This window comes from Solenopsis invicta, chromosome 8 (assembly GCF_016802725.1).
Source record: "Solenopsis invicta isolate M01_SB chromosome 8, UNIL_Sinv_3.0, whole genome shotgun sequence".
Taxonomy (NCBI): Eukaryota; Metazoa; Arthropoda; class Insecta; order Hymenoptera; family Formicidae; genus Solenopsis; species Solenopsis invicta.
Genome location: NC_052671.1, coordinates 4,025,696 through 4,047,781, shown reverse-complemented (window position 1 = coordinate 4,047,781; position 22,086 = coordinate 4,025,696). Strand labels below are relative to the sequence as shown.

The window sequence follows — 22,086 nt, the reverse complement described above, 5'->3', positions numbered from 1 at the left end:
GACGATTCGCGCCATGTGTCAAAATTTTCTTACTCTTTTCATCTCGTTTCGCGTGACTACAGAGTATTCATCGAAATTCTTTCTGTGATGTTAAGTTTTGTGTTTGCAATATGATCCTGATTGCAAAGCCCCAGCTCAAGATATTAGATAAAAATAAATTACATGTATCGCGAAGGCCAGGATGCATCGCGTGGTTGTTGCTCGGGTGTAAGAGATGATTTATCAAATTATCATGCCATCAAGCTTAGTGTATAAAATATTTTTCATCTATAGATCAACAGATCAATTAAATAGTGTAATTTTTTAAAATTCACAGTGCGCCAAAAACTAGCATGCATAAATATATAGTTGTAATCTGAAACATAATTTCATTTAATATCTTCTGTATCTTAATTGATATTTGTAAAGCCTTTGCATTAAATTATAGAAATATGTATGCACATTTTCTATAATATTTTTAAGATTTTATATATATATATATATATATATATATATATATGTGTGTGTGTGTGTGTATATAAAGCGAGCTACGTTTTCCAGTGTCGGCGATAATCTTCATTGGAATATTTAGCCACTTGACGAGCAATGTGTATTTACTGATTATCTTGCTCTTGGGTGAAATCATGTTTGGACTGGACAGTTTTGGAGAATGGGAAGATCTGATTTTGTACAAGAACGAGAACAAGGCTGTCATCGAGAGATTCGTTTGGAGCGACAAACTGTGCTCGGGTAGCTCGGGAGAATTCTCCTTCATGCGGCTCACCGACATCCGGCACATTGGGATCTCAGACAAGATAAGCCTCTTTATTCTCCACAGGAATGGGCAAATGATCACTCTTAATATGAAAGGCTTAACGAGAAAAGAGATACAAGATTTGAGGAATGAAATAAACTATTTTTTGAACATGAGCCGGCTTAAATATCTCGATCATTCTTTGGTCAATCCTTCGGACCGATTATTGCTTCCTTCCGATTCCGAGGAATACTTGCCAAAAGCGTGCCTACCTACGTCCAATGAGTTTACCGTCTCGGACAATGTATTGGGCAGTACATTGGGCAGGATGTCTAATCAGTGCTATCAGGTGCAGCAGAATTCAAGCTACCCAAGTTTAATGCGTGGAACGCAACTCAACAGTTATCAACTGGCAAATTTGAGGAGAGGCCCTTACACGGAAAATTCGGCGCGTTTTAATTACGTCAAATATACTAGAAATATTAGCACTATTCCCACACCTCGCAATTTCTGCAAGCTTCATAAAGAATGTAATTAATCAAGTGACATTTGTTCATGTTGTACGTGTCCTCGAGATTATTAACACTGTAGTCGCTAATTCGCGATTAGAGACAAATTTGTGTAGCAAAGCAAGATTTTTTTTATTCGTCTCTTGTACACTCCAATAAATAATTATTTACTAAATAACAATCATTTCTGTTTGACAGTATCAAAGAAGATACTTCAAAACTTGAAACCAGTTAACAATCTGAATCATATATATTACTATATAAGTCACATGATCATATGTCTCTATCAATTTTCATAACATTTAAATAAATCTTCACGAGGTATACAATTCATTGGACGAGTTGCTTACAAGCCTTTTCAATATCTGGATATTGATATTGAAATCCTAACTCTGTAACACGCTTTGGTATGACTTTTTGTCCCTCCAACATTATCTAGAGCGAAAACGAGTGTGAAATTATTGAATTACGTGTCAAGCTTGTTAAATATTCGACGTACTTACCTTTGCTCGTTCTTTATTGAACAATATTTCCAAGAAGAAACTCGGAAGAGGTATGACTGCAGGTCTTTTTATTGCTGCTGCAAATACTTTCGTAAACTCCTTGTTTGTTATAAGCTAATGGAATAATATATATACGCAATTAATAAATTATATTTCAAAATTGGAAAACAATATCAAATTATACATTAGAGATTGAAGACTATGAGTTGAAGAGATTAAAATTCCAATCAGAATTAATCAGAACAAAATCGATTAAAATTAAAATTATTTAAGTGGTAGAATTCCAATCTGCAATTTGTAATCCTCTTCAATTCCAATGTGTAATTTGATGTGTAAGTTTAAGACTGTTTATATTACCTGAGGCGCTACTCCATTTAATATACCATGCACATTGTTATTTTTAAGCGCAAATATAAACATGCAAACTAAGTCAGTGATATGTATCCAGGGCATGTATTGATTCCCGCTTCCTATTGGCCCACCAAGACCAAGAAAAAATGGTAAATAGATCTGCTTGATCATGCCGCCGTTTCTTCCCAACACAACTCCAGATCTAATTGTCACTTGTCTAATATTGCTCTCTTTCGGCAATCTCGCCGCTTCCTCCCAGTCGTGAGACAGTCCTAACAAAATTGATAATTAATTTCTAGATATAAGTGCAGGAATTTCTCTATTGACAAAGTTATGTTTTCAAAACTTTGGTAGTAAATCAAAAAGCATTTTATGCCTTAAATAAATAAAACATTTATACAAAACAATTATTTTATTATTAAAAATGATTAAAGACCTTTATTTAGGAAGTAACAAAACAATTTTTTAAAGATTATAATTCTTAACATATTTACTATTGCAGAGTTAATATTTCACTTAGATACAGATTAATGAGTACTTAATCAGCTTCATTATAATCTATTTAATTTTAGTTTATAGCATCCTTAGTGAGTTTTTTCAAAATTTTTTATATAATATTTCAGAATTTCTGTACAATTTTATAACAAATTTTTTTGTATAAATTGGAACATTTTTCAAAAATACTCGGAAAGTCTACATTTTTTTTTTCATATACCCTAATTTTTCATATATTATGAAATATCTTAAGATTTCCAAGATTTTTTGTTTAATAATTTCTGATTAAATGATTAAACAGTTAAAAGTATTTCTTAGAAATTATGGGATGAAAAATCTGGAAATATTTTAGAATTCACATGTATGAAAAATTCTAAGAGGAGACGTAGAGTATTTCTGAAAAATGTTCCAATTCATATAAAACTTACAAAAAAAGTTTTCACTAAAGATGTCAGTTGAAAGTATGAAAATTCTTAAATCAAAGTAATCATAAGTAGAGAAATATTTGCATTGTGTTATGTGTATAAAAAAATTATATATATAATATTCTTACTTGATAAAAAGTCATATGGTTCACACTTGCTCTCTTCTGTGTATACAGTGCCATTGGGTTCGTAGTAAGCGACTCCCGATATAGTTGCGAAAACTGTGGCTTTGGTATTCTGTATACAATCGGCTAGAGCCTTTGTTGTCTTCACCCTGCTGTTCCTAATATTCTGCTTGAAACCAGGCGACCATCTCTGCTTAGGATCCAGCACATTCTGTCCAGCGACGTTAATGACTGCTGACGTGTTGTCCGGTAGACCGTAGCGCTCTAAATCATTCTATAGATTTTACAACAGCTATAATCAACCGATTCTCACTCACAAAGCTAGCATATAAAGTCGTTCTCATCTACCCATGATATTCTGTTCGGTCCCGGCATTCGGGAGATGCACGTACAGGTGATACCCTCGAGGTTCAGCGACTTTATCAGCTGTGATCCTATGAAACCGGTACCACCGCCTTAAAAAATAAAAAAAAAAAAAACAATTACATAATTTTATTCGTGTGACAAAACTCAATTGCATAATTTTTCGCGATATACGGAATTGCGACAGATCGATTTGTAAGCATGCTCACCTATCACTACGTGCTTTAGAGCCATGCTCGCGAATTGCGAAATTTGACGCACTTTTTGCGTAAAGTTATTTTAAGAATTTCTGAAGCTTTACCGCTCGCGACAGGATTGGACGATGAAAACGCAAATAACTCGTAAAATTATTACAACACTACTGGCTTGTTTTCTGTTCCTGCACTAGACTGCATTAGACCGTTCCTTCTTGCTTTCACTTACTTTCATATATATATATCTATTTCATTTTAAGTGCACACTAATTCAGGGAGTTCAGGAACAGAAAACAAACAGTAAATTTCTTCTAGGGTAATAGACATTTTTAGAAAATATATATGACATATATAATTACATAACAGAAAGTTAAACGCTTTAAAAGCGTTGTTCTTTCATCTATTGTTTAAGAATTGAACTCATAAATATAACAAAGGATTTTTTTTCTATATATTTTTCCTTTGCAATGTATCATTTTAAGTAAGAAAATTTCTTAAATTTTGATTAAATTTGTTTTTTGAAGTAATTTGTAATTTCGACCGCAATAATAATCAATCGTTACGATTTATGATTTATATTTATACACAATTCACACATGTTCACAGATCATGGACCATAAACTTATATAGATATAAGCCCTAGATATCCATGAGAAATCGGTTCTTAGAAAGAAAAATGACCAATCGAATTTGAACAATTCAGTCGACTGACGAATGCGATTGGTCAATTCTCTCTCTGTCCGAGATCTCAGATTGGCTGCGTTCAGCAGAAAAAAGCAGCTTTCTAATTGTTGTAAGATTTTTTAATACGTTTAGTTCTTACCTTTAATTCTAACAGAATCTAAATGTATAAATGAATCATAATAAAGAATCTTACAAGTTAAAAAGCTGCTTTTTCTGCTGAACGCAATCAATATTTAGTGAGAAAGTTGATCCTAAAATTTTATTTCTATTTCTAATATCTAATATTCCTTCTCTTGTGCGCTGGGCTTTTATGTAATTTTTTTTTTTATATTAATGAACGTTAATAAACCAAATTATATTTTTTATACATATTTTAATCATTTTGAATATTTATCAATGGATCGTGATCAAATAGGATCTCAAGATTCTAACAATAAGCCACTATAATTGATTTATAATTTCATTGTTTAGCTTGTATTAAATTATACACATTTGAAATTTAGGATTGTGAATTAATAACAAAAAACAATCCAACAATAATTGACAATTAAAATTTGATCAATCAAATAATTTTAATTTTAATCCGTTTCGCTCTGATTGGTCGAATTCTAATTTCAAGTTTAAATCCAAAGACACCTTTCTTCCTGTTCGTGGGTGAGTCTCGAGAAGATAGTGTTTCATGACCGATTCCAGTAGTCACCGCAGAAAATCCAATATGGTGTCCGTCGTTCAGCGGTTTACTTCGGATGTCCGTATTTCGGAATAGAATTGTTGTCCGGCGACCGCGTGGTTAGCAATAATTATGAAAATTCGATTGAAGGCGCCACGCCGCACGTGAAAACTCTCATGCCACTGCATCTCTCGCACGATCGACAGCCGTGAAGGGATCCGAGTGCCTCGAGGACGAGTGCGCCCCCGAGAGCACCCGCGTTTGTTCTCTTCCTCGGCGCGCGGAAGGAGAATTTCGAAGAAGATAAAAGAAGTGGCGAAAAATTGAAGAAAAAAGGGAAAGAAAATGGACACCGACAAGATGGAGGGTGGCGCGGAAGTGAGTGACCCGGAGGTGACTAGCAAAATCAAGGCGATGAAACGGGACTCGCTAGCGGACGTCACAACCTTAGACATAAAGTCACGTCTCAGTTTGGAGACAACGGAGGCTTGCTGCGAGCCGCACGTCAACGGGGTGGCTCAAATGAACGGTATCTGCGATTCTCCTCAAAGAACTGCCGCCGTCATCGATCTCTCCTCGCAATCTAAAACAATGGAAACTAGTCATTTAAACCAACATGGTATATACAACGTCAGCCTACTTGTTGTGCCTTGGATACGATAAATAAGCTCTCAGGTTGTCAGTACATGCGTAACGATCAAATAGAAAACAAAAGGACTCGTCATTCATCGCTATCTGTTCTTGTAAAAGGTCCTTGGAATTTACCGATCTTGTGCATGCTGGACTTGTACATTTTTTTTGTTGTTGACAGGAGATACCCTGTCAATGCCAATTTAAAAGTTTTCTTCGCATCTGAAATTTTGCTTTTGTCAAGCCTTCCAATTATGTGAACTGTAACTTGAATCTGAGATGTTATTTATTGTGTTTAAAGAAACATCATGTTTGATTAGAATAAGTCTTACTTACTGTACAACTGTGTACAACTGTGTGCAATGCAACGAGAATGGGGTGAAAACATCTGCTCTTTTTATGTTACAGAACAAGCAGGAACGTTATCCACGGAAAGTAAAGACAACGATATCCAATATGTTAGCTATACAAGTGAATTACAAATGCCTGATATTATGAAATTAATACAGAAGGACCTAAGTGAACCGTATTCTATTTACACATATAGATATTTTATTCATAACTGGCCGAAATTGTGCTTCCTGGTACGTGTTCTCCAGAAAATCTTTAGCTTATGTTAACACACTCGAGTTAATACATGGAATATTACAATTGTATTTTACAATGTTAACAAAAACATTGCAATTTTTGTTATAATACATTATAACATTGATATTGTTTCAAGTAACAAGTATATGAAAGAATCATAGAGAATTTTTAGTTCTATTCTTCTTGTCTTTGAGTGTAGAATTTACAAAGCTTTCTGTTCTTTTATTCAGGCGATGCATGGTGAGGAATGTGTAGGTGCCATCGTTTGCAAGCTAGACATCCACAGGAAGGTGATAAAGCGCGGGTATATCGCGATGCTGGCTGTCGATGTAAAATATCGGAAACGGAAGATCGGATCAAATTTGGTGAGACAGGCTATTCAAGCGATGGTCGAGGACGATGCCGATGAGGTGGTGCTGGAGACGGAAATCACTAACAGGCCCGCGCTGCGCCTGTACGAGAATCTTGGATTTGTGCGGGATAAACGATTATTTCGATATTACTTAAATGGTGTGGATGCATTGCGACTGAAATTATGGCTCAGGTGAAATTCATCCGCGTGCTTATGTCAATAGGTATTTAAATAATTGCAATGTTGAAGAGATGTAACATCTATGCTCTACTATATCAGGCAAACGGACGACATTAATGTCAAAGAGAGTATGTGTTTCTACGCGCACGAAAGTGTTTTCGGGGTTGCAATATTATGCAATTTATCCTCTGTACTTTCTCAAGAAAATTTATTTAATTGGATCATTTGTGGCATGATAGATAAACTTTATGTTGCAACTAGATTCTTTCTGTTTGTCTTGGAAATTTATTTTTAACAAATCTATTTTCCATACTGTATGAGATAAATGCAATAAAATATCTCTAACAGCCTATTGATAGTTCCGCTCTTTAAGGGCGGAATGTGTATGTGCAGAGTAATTTGTTAATAGTGCCTAACTGTTGCCTGACTAGTTAGTTATTTTGTTATAAATTTGCTGCAATTCCTTTGATATTAATGTCAACGATCGAGATAGAGGTTTCAATTGCAGCTTGAAAATATAAAAGTAATGAGTGATAGCAAGAGACAAAATCGAGACTGTGAAAAGTATTGAAAATAATCAATGTATCGTGCTGGAGCTCACATTGATAAAGTGCACATTTTGAAGCATACACGTTTCCATCTGATCTGAAAAAAGTTCATAAGTTATGAGTTATTTGCATTGGAAATTTTTTGTCAGATTAAACATATGCAAGGGATATATATTTTGTCACAAATAGTGTGATTATCTATATAAATTTAATATTATACATATAAGAGTATACACTGTTAAATATTAAAGGATTACAAATTTAAACCTATTTTTTGAGTTAAATAACATTTTGTTATTTTTACGTGTATCAAAATTTATCATTTTAGCTACAAAATATGTAGCTAAAAGAACAACCTTACCTAACTAATTCATTTCTGTAGTCAAATTGCTTAATTTTAAAAAGTAGTGTTTGTATTAACATAAGCATCTAATACATAATAAATTTGAATTCAAATTTGATATTTTTGCAGTTAACTTGTTTAACTTTATTATTTTAGTAAATTGACGAGATATTAAATAGGAGCAACAGCGACCTATAAGATTAAAAATAATCCAAATTGGATAGAATTTGACACTACAAATTTAACAGTGTATATTTTAATTATATCCTGAACTACAAAATTTGTAGGATTTCCTTGTGAAAAACAGTCAAAAAATTTTATAAACACATGACTTATTCGACTTTGTTATAAGTTTCGTGGTTTTTTTAGGAAACAAAATTCAAACTAGTTTTATTTGGTTTATTATAAATTATGATGGATCCGATTTATAAATATTAAGATATACAGTATCTGATGAAGAGAAGGAAGTGATGTGATTTGTAGAATTGTAAAGTGACATTTAAGATATAATCAATAAAAGGCCGTGAGATATTTATTATAAATTTTTTATTGTTTTTTTAGTGTTTCTAAGGGATCCACTTAGTTTATTTTAATTTCAATGTCTCTCAATGCAGACCGATTATAAAATTGTGTTAATAACGTTATGTAAAAGTTATTCATCATGCATTTCATGACAGATTACTGCCGTATAATATTGCGTCAAGTGTACAATTTTGTCAATGTGAACGGCAGTTGATAGAAATAAAAAAAAGTAAAAGGTAAGAAAGAAAAGAGAAAAAGAAACAAAGGCCGATAGACGGCGGCGAAACATTAGGAAAAGTATTTCCGTTTGAAATTGTAAAGTGATACACGGAAATATCGATATTTATATATATATAAATATATATATATTACATTAAACGGATATGGACAAAGAAAAAAAAAGGAAAAAGAAATTATCGTTTGCGAAATTAAAATGTTGCGCGAGGAAGTGCGCCTCACGCGGTTGACGCGGGAGGGGATAATACGCGCATTACTGTCTACCTATTATATCTATCTTTGTATAAAATAAATGCGAAGCACAGATCATAATGTAACTATTAAAAAAAAATGTAAAAAATGTTAATAAAAATACATAAATGTTTTTACACGCGTCTCGTTCATGTTAACGTTCGTTTGCTTGATGCGAACAATCGTATTCAGATATAGCATACATTCTAATTATATAGCTTAATAGCATATACTTATGTATTGTTATATTTTTTTATTAATTTTATTTAAAATATCTGCCGCTTAAAAAAGAACTTTATTACTGCATTCAGAATATTTTTATAAGAATGTTAGCATGCGTTTTTTGTTATTCTATTCTTGTTTTACGTTTAATATACGATAAAGATAAAATAACAAAAGATGTGTATAAATTATCATTAAGTTTACATAGAATTCCATTAATTTTTTAATCGATCAATGATTGCGATTATTGCAATGCGATATATTTTTTGTTCTTTACAATAAGTTTTTTTTTTAAATAAGGTAAAATAAAAAAATATTCAAACATGGCTGTAGTTGATGCTGTCTTGTGATGAAAATGATTCAAAGCTGGAGGAGGCGATTCGAACAAACCTTCATTGTTTATCGCTCCAATTTCCGTTGCGCGGCAAGTCTTGTTGCCGCATTCTCTGTGTCGGAGCTGTTTGTTCTGTGGCTGTTGAATGGTGAATCGTGCGCGAAGCGCACCATTAGTAACCAATGAATGCATCCGTTATTGTACCAATCAGACGATTCTGCATTGAACTGGCCAATTGGCGACGTGAGCGTTCGAACGCCATTGCCAGATGCGCTTGGGGTCCTTGGATTTTGCTGTGAATCCGCCATTGATTACTGGTCGCAGGCGCAGGGCTTTACTACAGTGTTGCCTCCATCATAGATTGCGTCTACAGCTTGCCGGGATCGTACGTACGGTAAGTAGAGGAAATGCGTCGATATTATAATCCAAGTTGCGTCGTAAATAAAAACAGCGATCCGTTCGCGAAATGCATGAAATAACGTTCCGCGTTTCTTCGGCCGTCGGCAGAATTCCATATTTTCGTTGCGGTTGTATCCACGCGGCGTCGGAGTCGTCGGATCATCGTTGGAGACGCGGGAGCGTCCTTTCGTCTCATACCGCGTGGTGCTTTGTGAATTTGTGCTAACTTGTAAATATTTTATTGATAAGCGTATCGTTACCTCGTTGTCCCGTCGATATGGATTTCAAGATCTCGCGATCGATCCCGCACGGTTTCCACGGACGACCAATTTGATTTTCGGTGCTCAATGTCGGAGGCGACCGCCATTACGCGAACGCTTTTCCGGCAAAATCGTTATTCTCAGAACGATACGTTGCTGTGGTAGTACACGCGCGTTTGCGTTTCCATAGATAGCTCGTTGTGGCGTTATTTACGAAAAATAGATTCTACATTTCCGAGACGTAATGTTAATTTAGTAAATTTATATTTTTATTGCTAGTTTTCAGTCAGAATTCGTGTCGTAATTCTTGAATGAACAAGTAGATTGATTTGGTTTTTGTATGAATATGTAATTGTTATATAACCCAAATTAATTCATGTACATATTTTGCTCTTTATATTTGTTATATACTTTGAATCTGTTAAAAAGCAATTTTTGTAGATTTTTGTATGAATTTATGGAACATAGTAATGTATAGTTTATTATATATGTACATTTATTATATTTTTTTTACAATATACTGAAAATATACATGGAAAGAACAAAAAGAAAAGAAAGAACTTGATTTATAAAACTTAATTTTTTCATTTTTTGAGGATTTTCTAATTTATAAAATAATATTTTCTACAATTTGTATAATTTTATTGCAAATCTCATTTTCAGTAATTTTACCAGTAATTGACCAGCTAGGATACAATGGCAGATAACGATGATCTTTTGGATTATGAGGATGAAGAGCAGACTGAGCAGGTAGTCGACGGAAGCGGAGATATTCCTGCTAAGAAGGAAGTCAAGGGCACATATGTGTCTATCCACAGCAGTGGATTCAGAGATTTCCTTCTCAAGCCAGAAATTCTACGCGCTATTGTCGACTGTGGCTTTGAACATCCATCTGAAGGTAATGACTGTTTCATCATGTAATAATTTCCATTTTGTTTTTGTTTTTTCAGATATATTACAATACAAATAAATTTACAAATGATGAATAAATTTACAATGCTAGATAGGGACATCTGAAATTTCATGTTTGAGATTAGCATTTCTGATGTATCTATCTCTTTTCCAATCATGTGATATTTTTATGTAACATATCAATGATGTTTGAATATTTTCTGCTTACAGTACAACATGAATGTATTCCTCAAGCTGTTCTTGGCATGGATATCTTGTGTCAGGCAAAATCGGGTATGGGTAAAACAGCAGTTTTTGTATTAGCTACTCTTCAACAACTTGAATGGACGGAGAACCAAGTCTATGTCCTAGTGATGTGTCATACTCGAGAATTGGCTTTTCAAATCAGTAAGGAATACGAGAGGTTTAGCAAGTACATGCAACACGTAAAGGTAAGTTTCACAGAGTTTTTATGACACAAACTGTATAAATAAGTAGAATAATAAATATTACTCATCTTACAAGTTTTTTTTATATAAAATTTTATATTGATACACATGAATTCTTTAAAAAATTACAAAATATTTTTTTACATATATTTAACGTTAAACAATTTTTACAGTAGCAATTTAACTTAGTGACAACAATATTTTTACTTTATATTTATTCAATATTTTCACAGAAATGACAGTCTATATCTTTTTAGTCTTTAAAACTGAATTTCTTTTGTTACAGGTTGGTGTGTTCTTCGGAGGTTTACCTATCCAGAAAGACGAAGAGGTCCTGAAAACTGTGTGTCCTCATATTGTTGTCGGCACTCCCGGTCGTATCCTCGCTCTTGTACGAAACAAAAAACTGAATCTGAAACATTTGAAACATTTTATACTTGATGAATGCGATAAGATGCTTGAGTTATTAGGTGCGTCACAAAACTACTTGCTAATTTATAAAATACTTTATCAAAGAGAATCTTCACATGATGTATGAAACTGTCTTAGCCAATCGTGATGACTACATTTTCCACTACCCACATTTAAACTGAGCGATTCTTTAAAATTTATATTTAACGTTTTTATTTTGAATGATAAATAATTAATTCCACTGCTGTTGTTGCAGATATGCGCCGGGATGTGCAGGAAATATTCAGAAGCACACCGCACAGCAAACAAGTCATGATGTTTAGTGCCACGCTGTCCAAGGATATACGTCCTGTCTGCAAAAAGTTCATGCAAGATGTAATTACACAATCTTCCTCCTCACTTCAATCTACGATTGCTTCTACCTCGTTGGCATATTCGTGTCCAGGACAAAGCTCAGGCCACACTATAAATATCAATGTCGGCGCATCCGCCGGTTAGGCGATTTAGTCGCCGCTTTGAAGGAACGAGTACCGAATTTTAAAATGAATCTTGTTCGATATCTTTCGGTGATAAACAGAGCGCAGTCATATGCTCGACACTCATGTTCAACATTATATCTCGCTGCTCCTTCCGATTCTGATTTCGAATCTAAACTCTGTTGAATGTGTCCTCTGCACATGCATATGGAGAGGAAGAATATTTGTCTATAAAATAGAGTCTATTAAATCTTCAACCGTTCACGGTGTTCGACAAACCCGCGTTAGAATTTCAATCAATAACAAAGTTTTTTAATTTGCTCATTGCTACGCATTTATGGGACAACACAGTATCCATACAAATATATGTCAGGGCAGTAATGGGGAAAAAGGGGTAGGGATACGAAATCTATCTACGTTCTTATGAGCATTAGAATAGAATTAGGATCTGTATAATTTGCTTGCAATTGTGGGTGGGGGGCTAAGAAGATCTCAAGACAACCTGAAGACAGAAGAGAGCAAGAAAGAAGATGCAAGAGGATACTCTGGGGAATGATTAGGATTAGAATCAGGGAAAAATATATTTAAAACAGAAGCGTAGCCTAGTTCTATTGTACTCGCGTTCATCCACTCGCGGATTAAAAGCATATATTTTTTTAAAGTTTTCTTATCTCGTACAAAAGTTTTGATTGCGATCATGGTCTTTTAGTACAAGTGAAATCAATGAGGATGCATGAATCGAGCAATTTTGTATAGTAGAGAGTCGTAAAGTCGCGTAAATGCTAAAAAATCGCGAATCTTCGTATACCGCGAATCGCGCTCCTTATTTCGCACGAGTGACGAAAATCTCGGGTCGCGGAGATACCGGAAGTGAAAAGCCGAAAAGCGTCTATACCAACCGGAATAATACGAGAGTTGAGTTCTGGGCATCTTCTTAATGTGCCAGAAATTTTGGAGAGAAGAGATTTTGGCATCGAGTGGCCAGCGGATGTGACCAAACGTTCTGTCATGAGTGCTATCTTCTTAAGTTCACTTGGGGCGAACTGCTGAGTTTTCGTTGTTGGCACTACCAAGAGATGGAAGTCGCCGGACCGTATGTAATCTGTATGACTTAATCTCGATCAACGATTACAATCCGCAACTGAAATGCGGGAGTCTCTCGCCGAGACTTTACGGATACAATATGGTAACTTAACGAATCTAATGATGTTGAAGGAAGAAAAAGATTATATACTTGAAAGTACATTTACATTTAGAAAAAGGAAAAAATGGTTTGGCTTTGTCTTTTTTTTGTATCATTTAAAGACTCTATATTTAAAAATTTTTAGCTATTTCTGTTATTTTTGCAAACGATACGATAGTTGCATCGGGAAATAGTATCATTTTAATTTATTGATTTTTGAACAAACATCCCTTTAGCGTACATTTAATCGCACAATTTTTAGACGGCGAAAACGAGACGGGTACATCGAGATTGCAGACTGCAAAATCTTGTAGTCTGAGAATCACTTGTTATAGGCACTGTAATTTATTGGTTTTATGAATAATATTCTTTGTGCAGCCCATGGAGGTCTATGTCGATGACGAGGCGAAGCTCACTTTGAACGGTCTCCAGCAGCATTATGTTAAATTGAAGGAGAATGAGAAGAACAAGAAGTTATTTGAACTACTTGATGTTCTTGAGTTTAACCAGGTTTGTTTATAAACTAGTCAGGGACAAACTACAGTGGATATGCACTTTTCTTATTGAGGAGAATCTTTATGTGATGACAGTCTTCTTATCTCTTAATGCTGACTATCTTATCACTACTCACCAATTCCGGTGAAGATTCTTCCAAGTATTTACTTCAAATGGAACATTCATTTAACAAGTCTTCAAATGGAACATTCATTTAACAAGTCTTCAACATTAATTCATTTAACAAGTCTTCAACATTTAATGATAATGATGTATAAAATATTGAATTAGAAATATTATTTATTGAGATGCACTAATATCAATACGATTTACCTTTCAACAATTGCTCTGTATAGGTTGTGATATTTGTGAAGTCTGTACAAAGATGTATGGCTTTAGCCCAACTCCTGACGGAGCAAAATTTTCCTGCGATTGGGATTCACCGGGGTATGACGCAAGAAGAGCGATTATCTCGATATCAGCAATTCAAAGATTTCCAAAAGGTAAGTAATCTGTGCATCAAGTTCTACAAGCTTCTATATTTGTATAATGCGACTCCGATCAAATAGACCATAGAAATGTGAATAAAAAACGAGTGCTTTTAGCGTATATTGGTGGCGACAAACCTGTTCGGACGCGGCATGGATATAGAACGGGTGAACATTGTATTCAACTATGATATGCCAGAGGATTCTGACACATACCTGCACAGAGTAGCACGCGCTGGTCGTTTTGGTACAAAGGTAATAAATTTTACGATTTTCGATTTTGTAGTAATCTTTCATTCGAACATGATTATATATATGGAACAAAAACATAAATTATGTAAATTACGTTGATAAAATTAAAACAAAAATGTTTAATATTAACTCGTTGATAATTAATTAGAGCAAAGTTATCTTGAATCTTAGAACTTGGAACAAAGTTGCTAATTCTGTACTTATTTTACTTATTTGGGAATGTTTCAGGGTCTTGCCATTACATTAGTGAGCGATGAAAGTGACGCCAAGATATTGAATGATGTTCAAGAGAGGTTTGACGTAAATATTACAGAATTACCGGACGAAATCGATCTCGCTTCATACAGTAAGTTTTCTTAAATTTACAATCTGTTGTCCGATGATGTTGAATTAAAAGTACATTAATCTGATATTTTTATTTTCAGTTGAAGGACGATGAATTAAAATGCACTAAGTCACAATATAATATTTTTTAAGGTACGTAATTTAAACAAGTACGTTTTATTTGTTAAATATATTAGATTGTATCAAGATATTAAGATAATATTAATATTTAAATTGCATTTAAATTATTCTTTTTTTTTTTACTTACAGTAACTTCTTATTCCACCTAATATTAAAATAAAGATGGGCACCAAATAAATAAGTATGCAAAAGAAATGTAAGAAATGCATTCACTATAAGAAACGTGTTTTGTATAATTTATCAGTTATTTTCAACGATATTAAACAATAAATATGACGTATCGTGTTATAACGAGCTAGACGACTAATAAACTGCTATTGATAAAAATGTACATTATATTATTCCGTTAGAAAATAAGTGTTATGTAAAGTAGATCTTGAACAAACTCAAAATCCTGTAAGAATGTGGCGACCAAAATAAAAACATCTTTTTATGAAGACAGATTTATTTAATAATAATTGGAGCAAAATTTTTTTTTACTTCAGTAAGACTAATAGTAAAATAAGTTATATTTCGTGATTGAAATAAAAATATTAATTTGTTATACTAGAGTTATATTCTTTTGAAATTAATCGTACAGAACTTATACAATAGCCATGCATTTTGCTTTAGTAGTTATGATTTTTATGATTATATACATTTTATAATTAATACAATTCGCGAAACCACGTTGAACAGGAAAAAATTTTTGTAAGTTTTGAAATATTTGAATTAATGAAAACAAAAAACTATGATATAAAATGTGTATATAAAATTAAGTACAACATGGTTCACAAGTACAGTGTACTTTATAGTTTTGTATAAATTTATATGTAATTTATATGTATTAGAATAAATGGAATTGGATGGTGACAAATCTTCGTTAAAGAAGGTATTTCTGAAATATTTATATAGAGAGCGACGCAATTGAAGTGGAAAAAAATACTATTTAATTTCATTTTGGTCTTTGTTTATTTTGTGATTTATTTCCAACTTGCGTACCACCCCCGCGACCCAATGGTGCTGGACCTCTTCCTCCGCCTCTGCCAAAAGTACCTACAAAATGTAACAAACAACGATCAATAAATTGTAAAGATTTTCATTGATCATTATATTTTTTACAAGATAATACAAACGCAAAATATCTATCGTAAGGTCACGAGTTCGTTTACTTGATTCTTCAAAGATTAAATTTCAGAAAGCCTTTCATTTTCAAGCAACTTGTAAAACAAAATACTTCGATAATTTAGTCAAAGGAAAAATTTATTCAAAAAGTGTTAGTTTGGAAATAGTATTTATAAAAAACGTTCTCTATGTAAAGTTAAATATAATTTCAAGTTGCATTACCTCTACCACCACCGCGTCCTCTCTGATTTTGGCCTCGACCTTTCATTTCACCACGTCCTCTTGATTTCATCTGTATGTCCTCTTTCACCATGTCTATCACTTCATCAGGAATTCTCAGATATTTTATTGTGCTACCTCGTATGTAACATTCCGGCATCCTCCAGAACTTGTCGCCATCCTAATATAATTATCAGATTTTAATAAATTAAATATCTATCATTTTCTTTTCTAAAATATAAACGAAATCCTAATATATCTGTATATTAACACATTTAAATAATGAAAATAGCTATATCAGCTATATCTTTTCTAGAATAACTGTATTACAATCTTTTCTAGATAATAACTGTATTACAAATTAAAAAGATTTCTCATAAAGAAAAACGAAGTTTACATGTATCTAACATATATTAAATATTACAAATCAGTATTGTAATGTATATTTCAAGATTACAACTATAAGAACTGTTTACGAAATGTTTATGTTATGTTTTTTTTTCATACAGAAAATACAAGCAATGTAATTACAAATTGAATAATACAGAAAAAATATCTAAGTTGTATAATTGTTAATATATTAGTAATGATAAAATAAAAAGAAATATATATTAAAAATGAAAAAAACAATATAATCTTTATTACTTCTAAATGTTTCGTGATTCGTAGGATTACTGTTCACATAAATGACATTAAATATAGTTTACAATGTGTACAGATAATGCAGAGTATTTATATTTGACACTTGAACATCCAATTGAATCGTAAACTTTTCTATTACTAATTCTTAGAACCTGAAAGTTAAGCTATTGATGCAGACAAATTTAAATACTTTAAATAGATGTCGATAAATTTTGTTTGATTTTAGCATTTACCGTAAAAGAAACGATTCCAATAATTTCTCGTTTAAACAATATTATTTTTCTGGTCATTTCGCAGATCTGTCTAATTAAATTTAAGGCGAGACAAACAAGAAGTCTTCCCAGATTCAATGTGTACGCGGTAATGCTCTTACCCTCGAAGTACATATAACCTCTCTAAGGTTTATGTTCATCCAGTTATCGCAGCTGACTAAGTGGCCGTTGTACGTCTCTCCATTTTTCAGCTCCACCAGCTGCAATAAAAGACTTAGTTGAATTATTAATATAGTAAGACACAAGGACTTTTTAATCTTTCTTCTTCAAGAGATACTACGCAAAAATCCGAAACTTACCATGGGATGGTTTTGCGCTGTTTTCAGCAAGGTTAGAGGTAACTGGAAATAATTGAATAATATGTATTAAAAGGCCAAGGCCGATGTCTTGATTAGAATGAGACTAATAGGCTTACCATTATTGTAATGGATTAAAATCCACTTCTTGAAGGTTATGTGTCAACAGTCTACTACAGTCTACTAATTTGATTTGAAAATAATTCTCTGCGAGATCGCGAACGCCATCTGCCGGTGAGATTTTTCAGGACGCTGCGCGCTGTCAACTCTGGCGCTCTATAAAAAAGAATCAGACACCCTGCGCATAATAGAAATATTAGATATTAGGAATAGAAATTAGAATTAGTTTCCTCAATAAATATCTAGCAAATGAAAATAAATTCAAATAAATTGAAAATTGCAATTTATTTTAATTTATTCGAGTTCGCGCCTTAGAGTCTCCGAATATTTTTGGATTGAAATGGATTGAAATACGAAATGCGCTATTCATTATTTTGAATTCGGATGGATTCATGTCCTATTATATTATTTTTTCATTCAAATGAATTGAAATATAAAACAAAAGCTCTTCATTATTTTGGATTCGGATAAATTCATCTCCATTATATTATTTTTGAATTAAAAAAATCTGAAGCGCGAATTCGAAAATGTCGAAATGAATTCCTAGATAGCACAGAGAATTCAAAAAGATTAAAAAAAGAATTCAGGTTTATGTCACCAATACTGAGTTCATTTTGAAATGTAATAAGAATTATTCTTTTTCTGAAAAAGAAAGAAAAAGTCAGGAAAAAAATTCTGTGTACTGTCCGAGTTTATTTGCATTTCAAATCATTTTCGTTTGCTGGGTTTAAAAAGATAACATAAAATAATAAAATTTTATAACTAAATTAAATAAGGAATAATTTATAATAAAAAAAGTGAAATTTTTCGCAGGTACATTTCTCGTTTTATATATCCACGTGCTAACTGACGGATAGAGAGATAAAAATGATAGCTTATACAGTAAACAGATCATAATACGAATACAAATAATGAAATGTACATTAGCACGTCTAAAAACGAATTCATTCACATTTATCGATGTCATATTGAAATCTTGTTATCTACACACATTGATTTGCGTGCCCACTAATAATAAATTACAGAGTGTGAACAGCTTCGATTTGAGACTGCCAAATCGTCCGATCGATATACGATATAAGACAATATCGCAGTTACAACGATCGGTCATTCAAGTTTGCTCAAGTTGCATAATGTGGGAATTGCATAAATGAAGCAGTTTCGTGAATGAAAGCATTTCACGACGTCACGATATCGATGTTAAACTCACCACGTTACTTTAAGATCTCCGCCGAGATCTCGACAATTGGATAACGTAATTTCGCTTTGATGCATCGCTCAAGAGAATGCTTTGCAAAAAAAAAGAATAATTAAGTTAAAACTTGTTTAATTTTCTTTAAGTTCAGAAACATTGATTTTCTTAAGTATTAAAATGTCGCATTCTGTAGATTTCATGAGGAGCCAAAGGCTCGAATGATCTGAAATGGGAAAGATTGGGAAATAAACTGTTGAGGAATATTTGTTTGATCAACATCGAAGATTGCAAGATAAAAATTTTCCTGGTAACAAATTTCAAATAGAATCGAGATAGATAAGACTTGTTTGCACCGATTTCTCAGAGTTGACAAAAGGCTGAGAATTTAACTTTTAAATAATGAGCCAGGAAGCCAACAAAATGTTGGGCAAGTAAATTCAAAATCTTCTCAGGTAGCAAGCTGACGTTAGTTGTCGTCGCTTTACATGGATGAACCTGAAATTCATGATGAAACTATCAATAAATTCCAGCGAGAAATAATAATGGAAATCGGCATCAAAGTAATGATTTCGACATCGATTCGACGTCGATTCCACTATCATTTCTCGCTGGGATCAACGAAAGGAATAAGGGAACTAAAATAAAAAATCATTCCCCTTTTTCAAGCTCATATTCCGCGCAGTCTGTGCACAGATTGACAGCAAATTCGATCAGATCTGACAGCAGAAGCAGAAGCCATCTGTGTTCGCATTAAGCTCAGGATCTGTCGACAAAATCTGCTGACATGTTACGTCAGCAGACTGGCGGCAGAAAACAAGTACGGGCTGCAAATCCTATTTGATTTCTGCTGACAATAATGTCATAAGACAGCATGCCAGCAGGCTTCGTCTTATTTTTGACGCCAGTTTGTCGACATCGCCAGATATTTCAAACAAACGGAATAACGAGTCACAATAACGTCAAAATGACATTGACATGGATCGTAATTAATGGAAAAAGTGACTTTTAATAATCGCTTTGCAGTCATTTTGATGCCGTGATGACTTATTGTCCTGCTTGGGATAGCGTGTTCTGTTTAAAATCTATTCTGTAGGTTCTGTTATATGGGTCCCTATTCTTAAAATCTTTGAATTATGTCTCATTTCCGTTTGTAAGTAATTGCAATGTTCAATTCATTTGAATTTATTCTCGCTTTGCTGGGATATTCCCTTATTATTACATGCGCTTTTAAAACTCAAGATCATTCTTTTGATTTCGCAGTTTGATTAAAAAAAGAAAAAAAAACGGTCTTCTCATTACAGACCTTGATTACGTGACAATCGCGCGGAATACGTCGCTAAGCCATTACGCATGAGTTTTGCGATCGCAAAATGCGAGTTAGCACGACATTAAAGAGCGAGATGATCCGCGGCCCGCGGCGTGGCGGCGGCGACGGCGCACAGCGCGTTTTTTTGCGTTTCATAAGAGCAACGATCGGCGGTCGCTTCTAATCGGACCCCCTCTCCTAGTGCCATTGTCTCCCGGTGTTTATGCCCACCTGACAATGTCGTGTTGTATGCGCGCGGTACGACCGTTGCCGACCGTTTCCTCGTCGCGAGCACGCAAGCTCGCAGTTAAAGTACATACCTGGCATACGCGAACTCATCTAGCGAAAAACAACTCGCGCCCGCGCGACAAAGTGCCGAGTGTCGCGCGCACGGCAGTGTTTTCGCGCCGTTCGTACGTTGCACGGACTATCGCATCGTGTCGGCCGGCACGACGGATGATCAGGCGCTCGCCGCGAAAACTGGAAGGGATTCCGTACTTGCACGCGTCTACGTGCGCCCGACGATTCGAGTGTGATCGGTAAGTATGAGAAATCTCTTGTCATTCCGTGAATTGCCAAGAGGAACAACAGGTCACGACGTCAGAATGACGTTAAAGTGATTCAAAGTGACGTTGAAGCGATCGATCGGAAAGATACCTTTAATAATCATTTGGTCACTTTGATGTCAATGTAACTTTATGTTCCGTTAGGATCGTCCTCGTGCTCATGTGCGAGAGAAATCTCTTTTCAACTTTCTGAGGTCGAGACGGACTTGACACAAGTGTTTTAGTAGTTGTTGCATATACTCATCAGTAAACAAAAATAAATTCAAATAAATTGAAAATTGCAATTTATTTTAATTTATCTAAGTTTACTTTAGAGCTTTAGAGAGCTTTAGAGTTCCGGAGTATTTTTGAATTCAAACGGATTGAAATACCAAATGCCCTATTCATTATTTTGAATTTGGAGAGAGAGAGAGAGAGAGAGAGAGAGAGAGAGAGAGAGAGAGAGAGAGAGAGAGAGAGATTCATGTCTTCATTACATTATTTTTGGATTCTGAATTGAAATACGAAATTAGCTATTCAGAATTTGAATGTATTCGAATCCATGTTACATTATTTTTGGATTCAAACGGATTTGAAAAATCTGAATTAAAAAAATGTCGAAATGAATTTATTTCTACTCATTTTAATTTATTTTTGTTTGGTTCCTCAAGCATTTGAATCTGTTACATTCGACAAACTGTATTTTTGGGATCTCCCAAAGCCTCTCTCCATAAGTTCCAGCAACAAATAACAAAAGTTCTTTGATTCATCAATCAATCAGATAAAATTAAGAAGTGAATAAATTATAAAATGCGTCACGAAATGAATTACAATAATGTCAAAATAACATTAAAGTAAATCATAATTTTCATTAAAAATTGCTTTTAATAATCATTTTAGAGTCACTTTGATGCAATGTTACTTTTTGTTTTTCTTGAGTTTATTTTTGTGCCCAAACGATCTTATGAAACACTTGATCTTCGTTCATATGCAAAAAGTAATAAAGGGTTAATAAATAAATTTGATAGTTAATAAAAACGCAAGTGCTTGATAGCTCTCAAACTATTCGAAACATCGTGAACGAATATCCTGAATAACAAAGTGCACAAGTTAAAATTAAATAAATTAAATTGACATTTATGCAATTATATATACTCTATAAATTATATGAAATCTGAAATCCTCTGCCGGAAACTCCTAATTAATCCGTACAAAAAAAAGTGTTCGATTTTAATTGGTTGAATATGTGCTTTTAAATTCGTAATTTCTCATAAGCGCAGCGAACATTTGCAAATGCGGATATGTTTTGTAAATGTGTTTCTATTTGTGGATGTTGTCGGCTCACATCCGCATTTGCGGATCTGAATAAAAAATTATGA

General features: G+C 33.7%; 6 protein-coding genes across 11 annotated transcripts in view; 4 read left to right on the top strand and 2 right to left on the bottom strand.

Annotated features, from left to right (window-relative positions):
* LOC105199666 lies at positions 1-1,475 on the top strand. The gene is made up of 2 exons (XM_011166858.3): positions 1-207; positions 541-1,475. Exons 1-2 carry the CDS (start codon positions 111-113, stop codon positions 1,269-1,271), a joined length of 828 nt encoding a protein of 275 aa, XP_011165160.2. The 5' UTR covers positions 1-110; the 3' UTR covers positions 1,272-1,475.
* On the bottom strand, positions 1,356-4,296 carry LOC105197017 (epimerase family protein SDR39U1). Of its 4 annotated transcripts, none has more exons than XM_039452448.1 (6): positions 4,058-4,296; positions 3,490-3,596; positions 3,145-3,405; positions 2,103-2,368; positions 1,746-1,859; positions 1,356-1,677 (listed from the first exon to the last, which is right to left on the bottom strand). In XM_039452448.1, coding segments are annotated over exons 1-6 (855 nt in total). In that variant the 5' UTR covers positions 4,060-4,296; the 3' UTR covers positions 1,356-1,572. The 4 variants fall into 4 exon arrangements, with proteins under 4 accessions (XP_039308382.1, XP_039308383.1, XP_025990353.1 ...); XM_039452449.1 differs by having other exon boundaries at positions 3,145-3,415; positions 4,058-4,292; XM_026134568.2 differs by lacking the exon at positions 4,058-4,296 and adding an exon at positions 3,714-4,049.
* Positions 4,297-5,070: 774 nt separating this feature from the next.
* LOC105199616 (N-alpha-acetyltransferase 30) lies at positions 5,071-8,820 on the top strand. Its single transcript, XM_011166784.3, has 3 exons — positions 5,071-5,671; positions 6,091-6,266; positions 6,501-8,820. Exons 1-3 carry the CDS (start codon positions 5,398-5,400, stop codon positions 6,816-6,818), a joined length of 768 nt encoding a protein of 255 aa, XP_011165086.1. The 5' UTR covers positions 5,071-5,397; the 3' UTR covers positions 6,819-8,820.
* Positions 8,821-9,506: 686 nt separating this feature from the next.
* Positions 9,507-15,445, top strand: LOC105199620 (ATP-dependent RNA helicase WM6). Of its 2 annotated transcripts, none has more exons than XM_011166788.3 (11): positions 9,507-9,633; positions 10,562-10,796; positions 11,021-11,241; positions 11,525-11,708; positions 11,906-12,024; positions 13,687-13,818; positions 14,160-14,306; positions 14,409-14,546; positions 14,772-14,889; positions 14,969-15,020; positions 15,138-15,445. In XM_011166788.3, the coding sequence occupies exons 2-10, from the start codon at positions 10,595-10,597 to the stop codon at positions 14,980-14,982; spliced, it is 1,275 nt and encodes a 424-aa protein (XP_011165090.1). In that variant the 5' UTR covers positions 9,507-9,633; positions 10,562-10,594; the 3' UTR covers positions 14,983-15,020; positions 15,138-15,445. The 2 variants fall into 2 exon arrangements, with proteins under 2 accessions (XP_011165090.1, XP_011165092.1); XM_011166790.3 differs by lacking the exon at positions 9,507-9,633 and adding an exon at positions 9,738-9,867.
* Positions 15,446-15,545: 100 nt separating this feature from the next.
* Positions 15,546-20,618, bottom strand: LOC105199619 (U6 snRNA-associated Sm-like protein LSm4). 2 transcript variants are annotated; one of them, XM_039453217.1, is made up of 6 exons: positions 20,483-20,618; positions 17,661-17,817; positions 17,545-17,586; positions 17,347-17,445; positions 16,335-16,512; positions 15,546-16,043 (listed from the first exon to the last, which is right to left on the bottom strand). In XM_039453217.1, exons 2-6 carry the CDS (start codon positions 17,661-17,663, stop codon positions 15,943-15,945), a joined length of 423 nt encoding a protein of 140 aa, XP_039309151.1. In that variant the 5' UTR covers positions 17,664-17,817; positions 20,483-20,618; the 3' UTR covers positions 15,546-15,942. The 2 variants fall into 2 exon arrangements, with proteins under 2 accessions (XP_039309151.1, XP_025990408.1); XM_026134623.2 differs by lacking the exon at positions 20,483-20,618 and adding an exon at positions 18,872-18,950.
* The window catches only part of LOC105199618 (plasmanylethanolamine desaturase), a 24,357-nt gene continuing 22,835 nt past the window's right edge, over positions 20,565-22,086 (top strand). Inside the window, exon 1 of the mRNA XM_011166786.3 lies at positions 20,565-20,701. The gene's annotated coding sequence lies outside the window, so the exon portion shown is untranslated. The remainder of the gene's footprint in view (positions 20,702-22,086) is intronic.

Coding starts and splice junctions, on each gene's coding strand:
- LOC105199616 (XM_011166784.3), top strand. CDS start 5,398: ATGGACACCGACAAGATGGAGGGTGGCGCGGAAGTGAGTGACCCGGAG. Junction 5,672..6,090: donor TAGTCATTTAAACCAACATG/GTATATACAACG, acceptor TTTATGTTACAG/AACAAGCAGGAACGTTATCC. Junction 6,267..6,500: donor GGCCGAAATTGTGCTTCCTG/GTACGTGTTCTC, acceptor TCTTTTATTCAG/GCGATGCATGGTGAGGAATG.
- LOC105199666 (XM_011166858.3), top strand. CDS start 111: ATGATCCTGATTGCAAAGCCCCAGCTCAAGATATTAGATAAAAATAAA. Junction 208..540: donor CGCGTGGTTGTTGCTCGGGT/GTAAGAGATGAT, acceptor TACGTTTTCCAG/TGTCGGCGATAATCTTCATT.
- LOC105199620 (XM_011166788.3), top strand. CDS start 10,595: ATGGCAGATAACGATGATCTTTTGGATTATGAGGATGAAGAGCAGACT. Junction 11,242..11,524: donor AGTACATGCAACACGTAAAG/GTAAGTTTCACA, acceptor CTTTTGTTACAG/GTTGGTGTGTTCTTCGGAGG. Junction 14,307..14,408: donor AATTCAAAGATTTCCAAAAG/GTAAGTAATCTG, acceptor GAGTGCTTTTAG/CGTATATTGGTGGCGACAAA.
- LOC105197017 (XM_011163206.3), bottom strand. CDS start 3,738: ATGGCTCTAAAGCACGTAGTGATAG. Junction 2,369..3,144: donor ACCATATGACTTTTTATCAA/GTAAGAATATTA, acceptor CAATTTTGTTAG/GACTGTCTCACGACTGGGAG. Junction 1,678..1,745: donor TCAATAAAGAACGAGCAAAG/GTAAGTACGTCG, acceptor TTTTCGCTCTAG/ATAATGTTGGAGGGACAAAA.
- LOC105199619 (XM_039453217.1), bottom strand. Junction 17,446..17,544: donor CAGCGCAAAACCATCCCATG/GTAAGTTTCGGA, acceptor CTTTTATTGCAG/CTGGTGGAGCTGAAAAATGG. Junction 16,513..17,346: donor AGGTTATATGTACTTCGAGG/GTAAGAGCATTA, acceptor TAATTATATTAG/GATGGCGACAAGTTCTGGAG.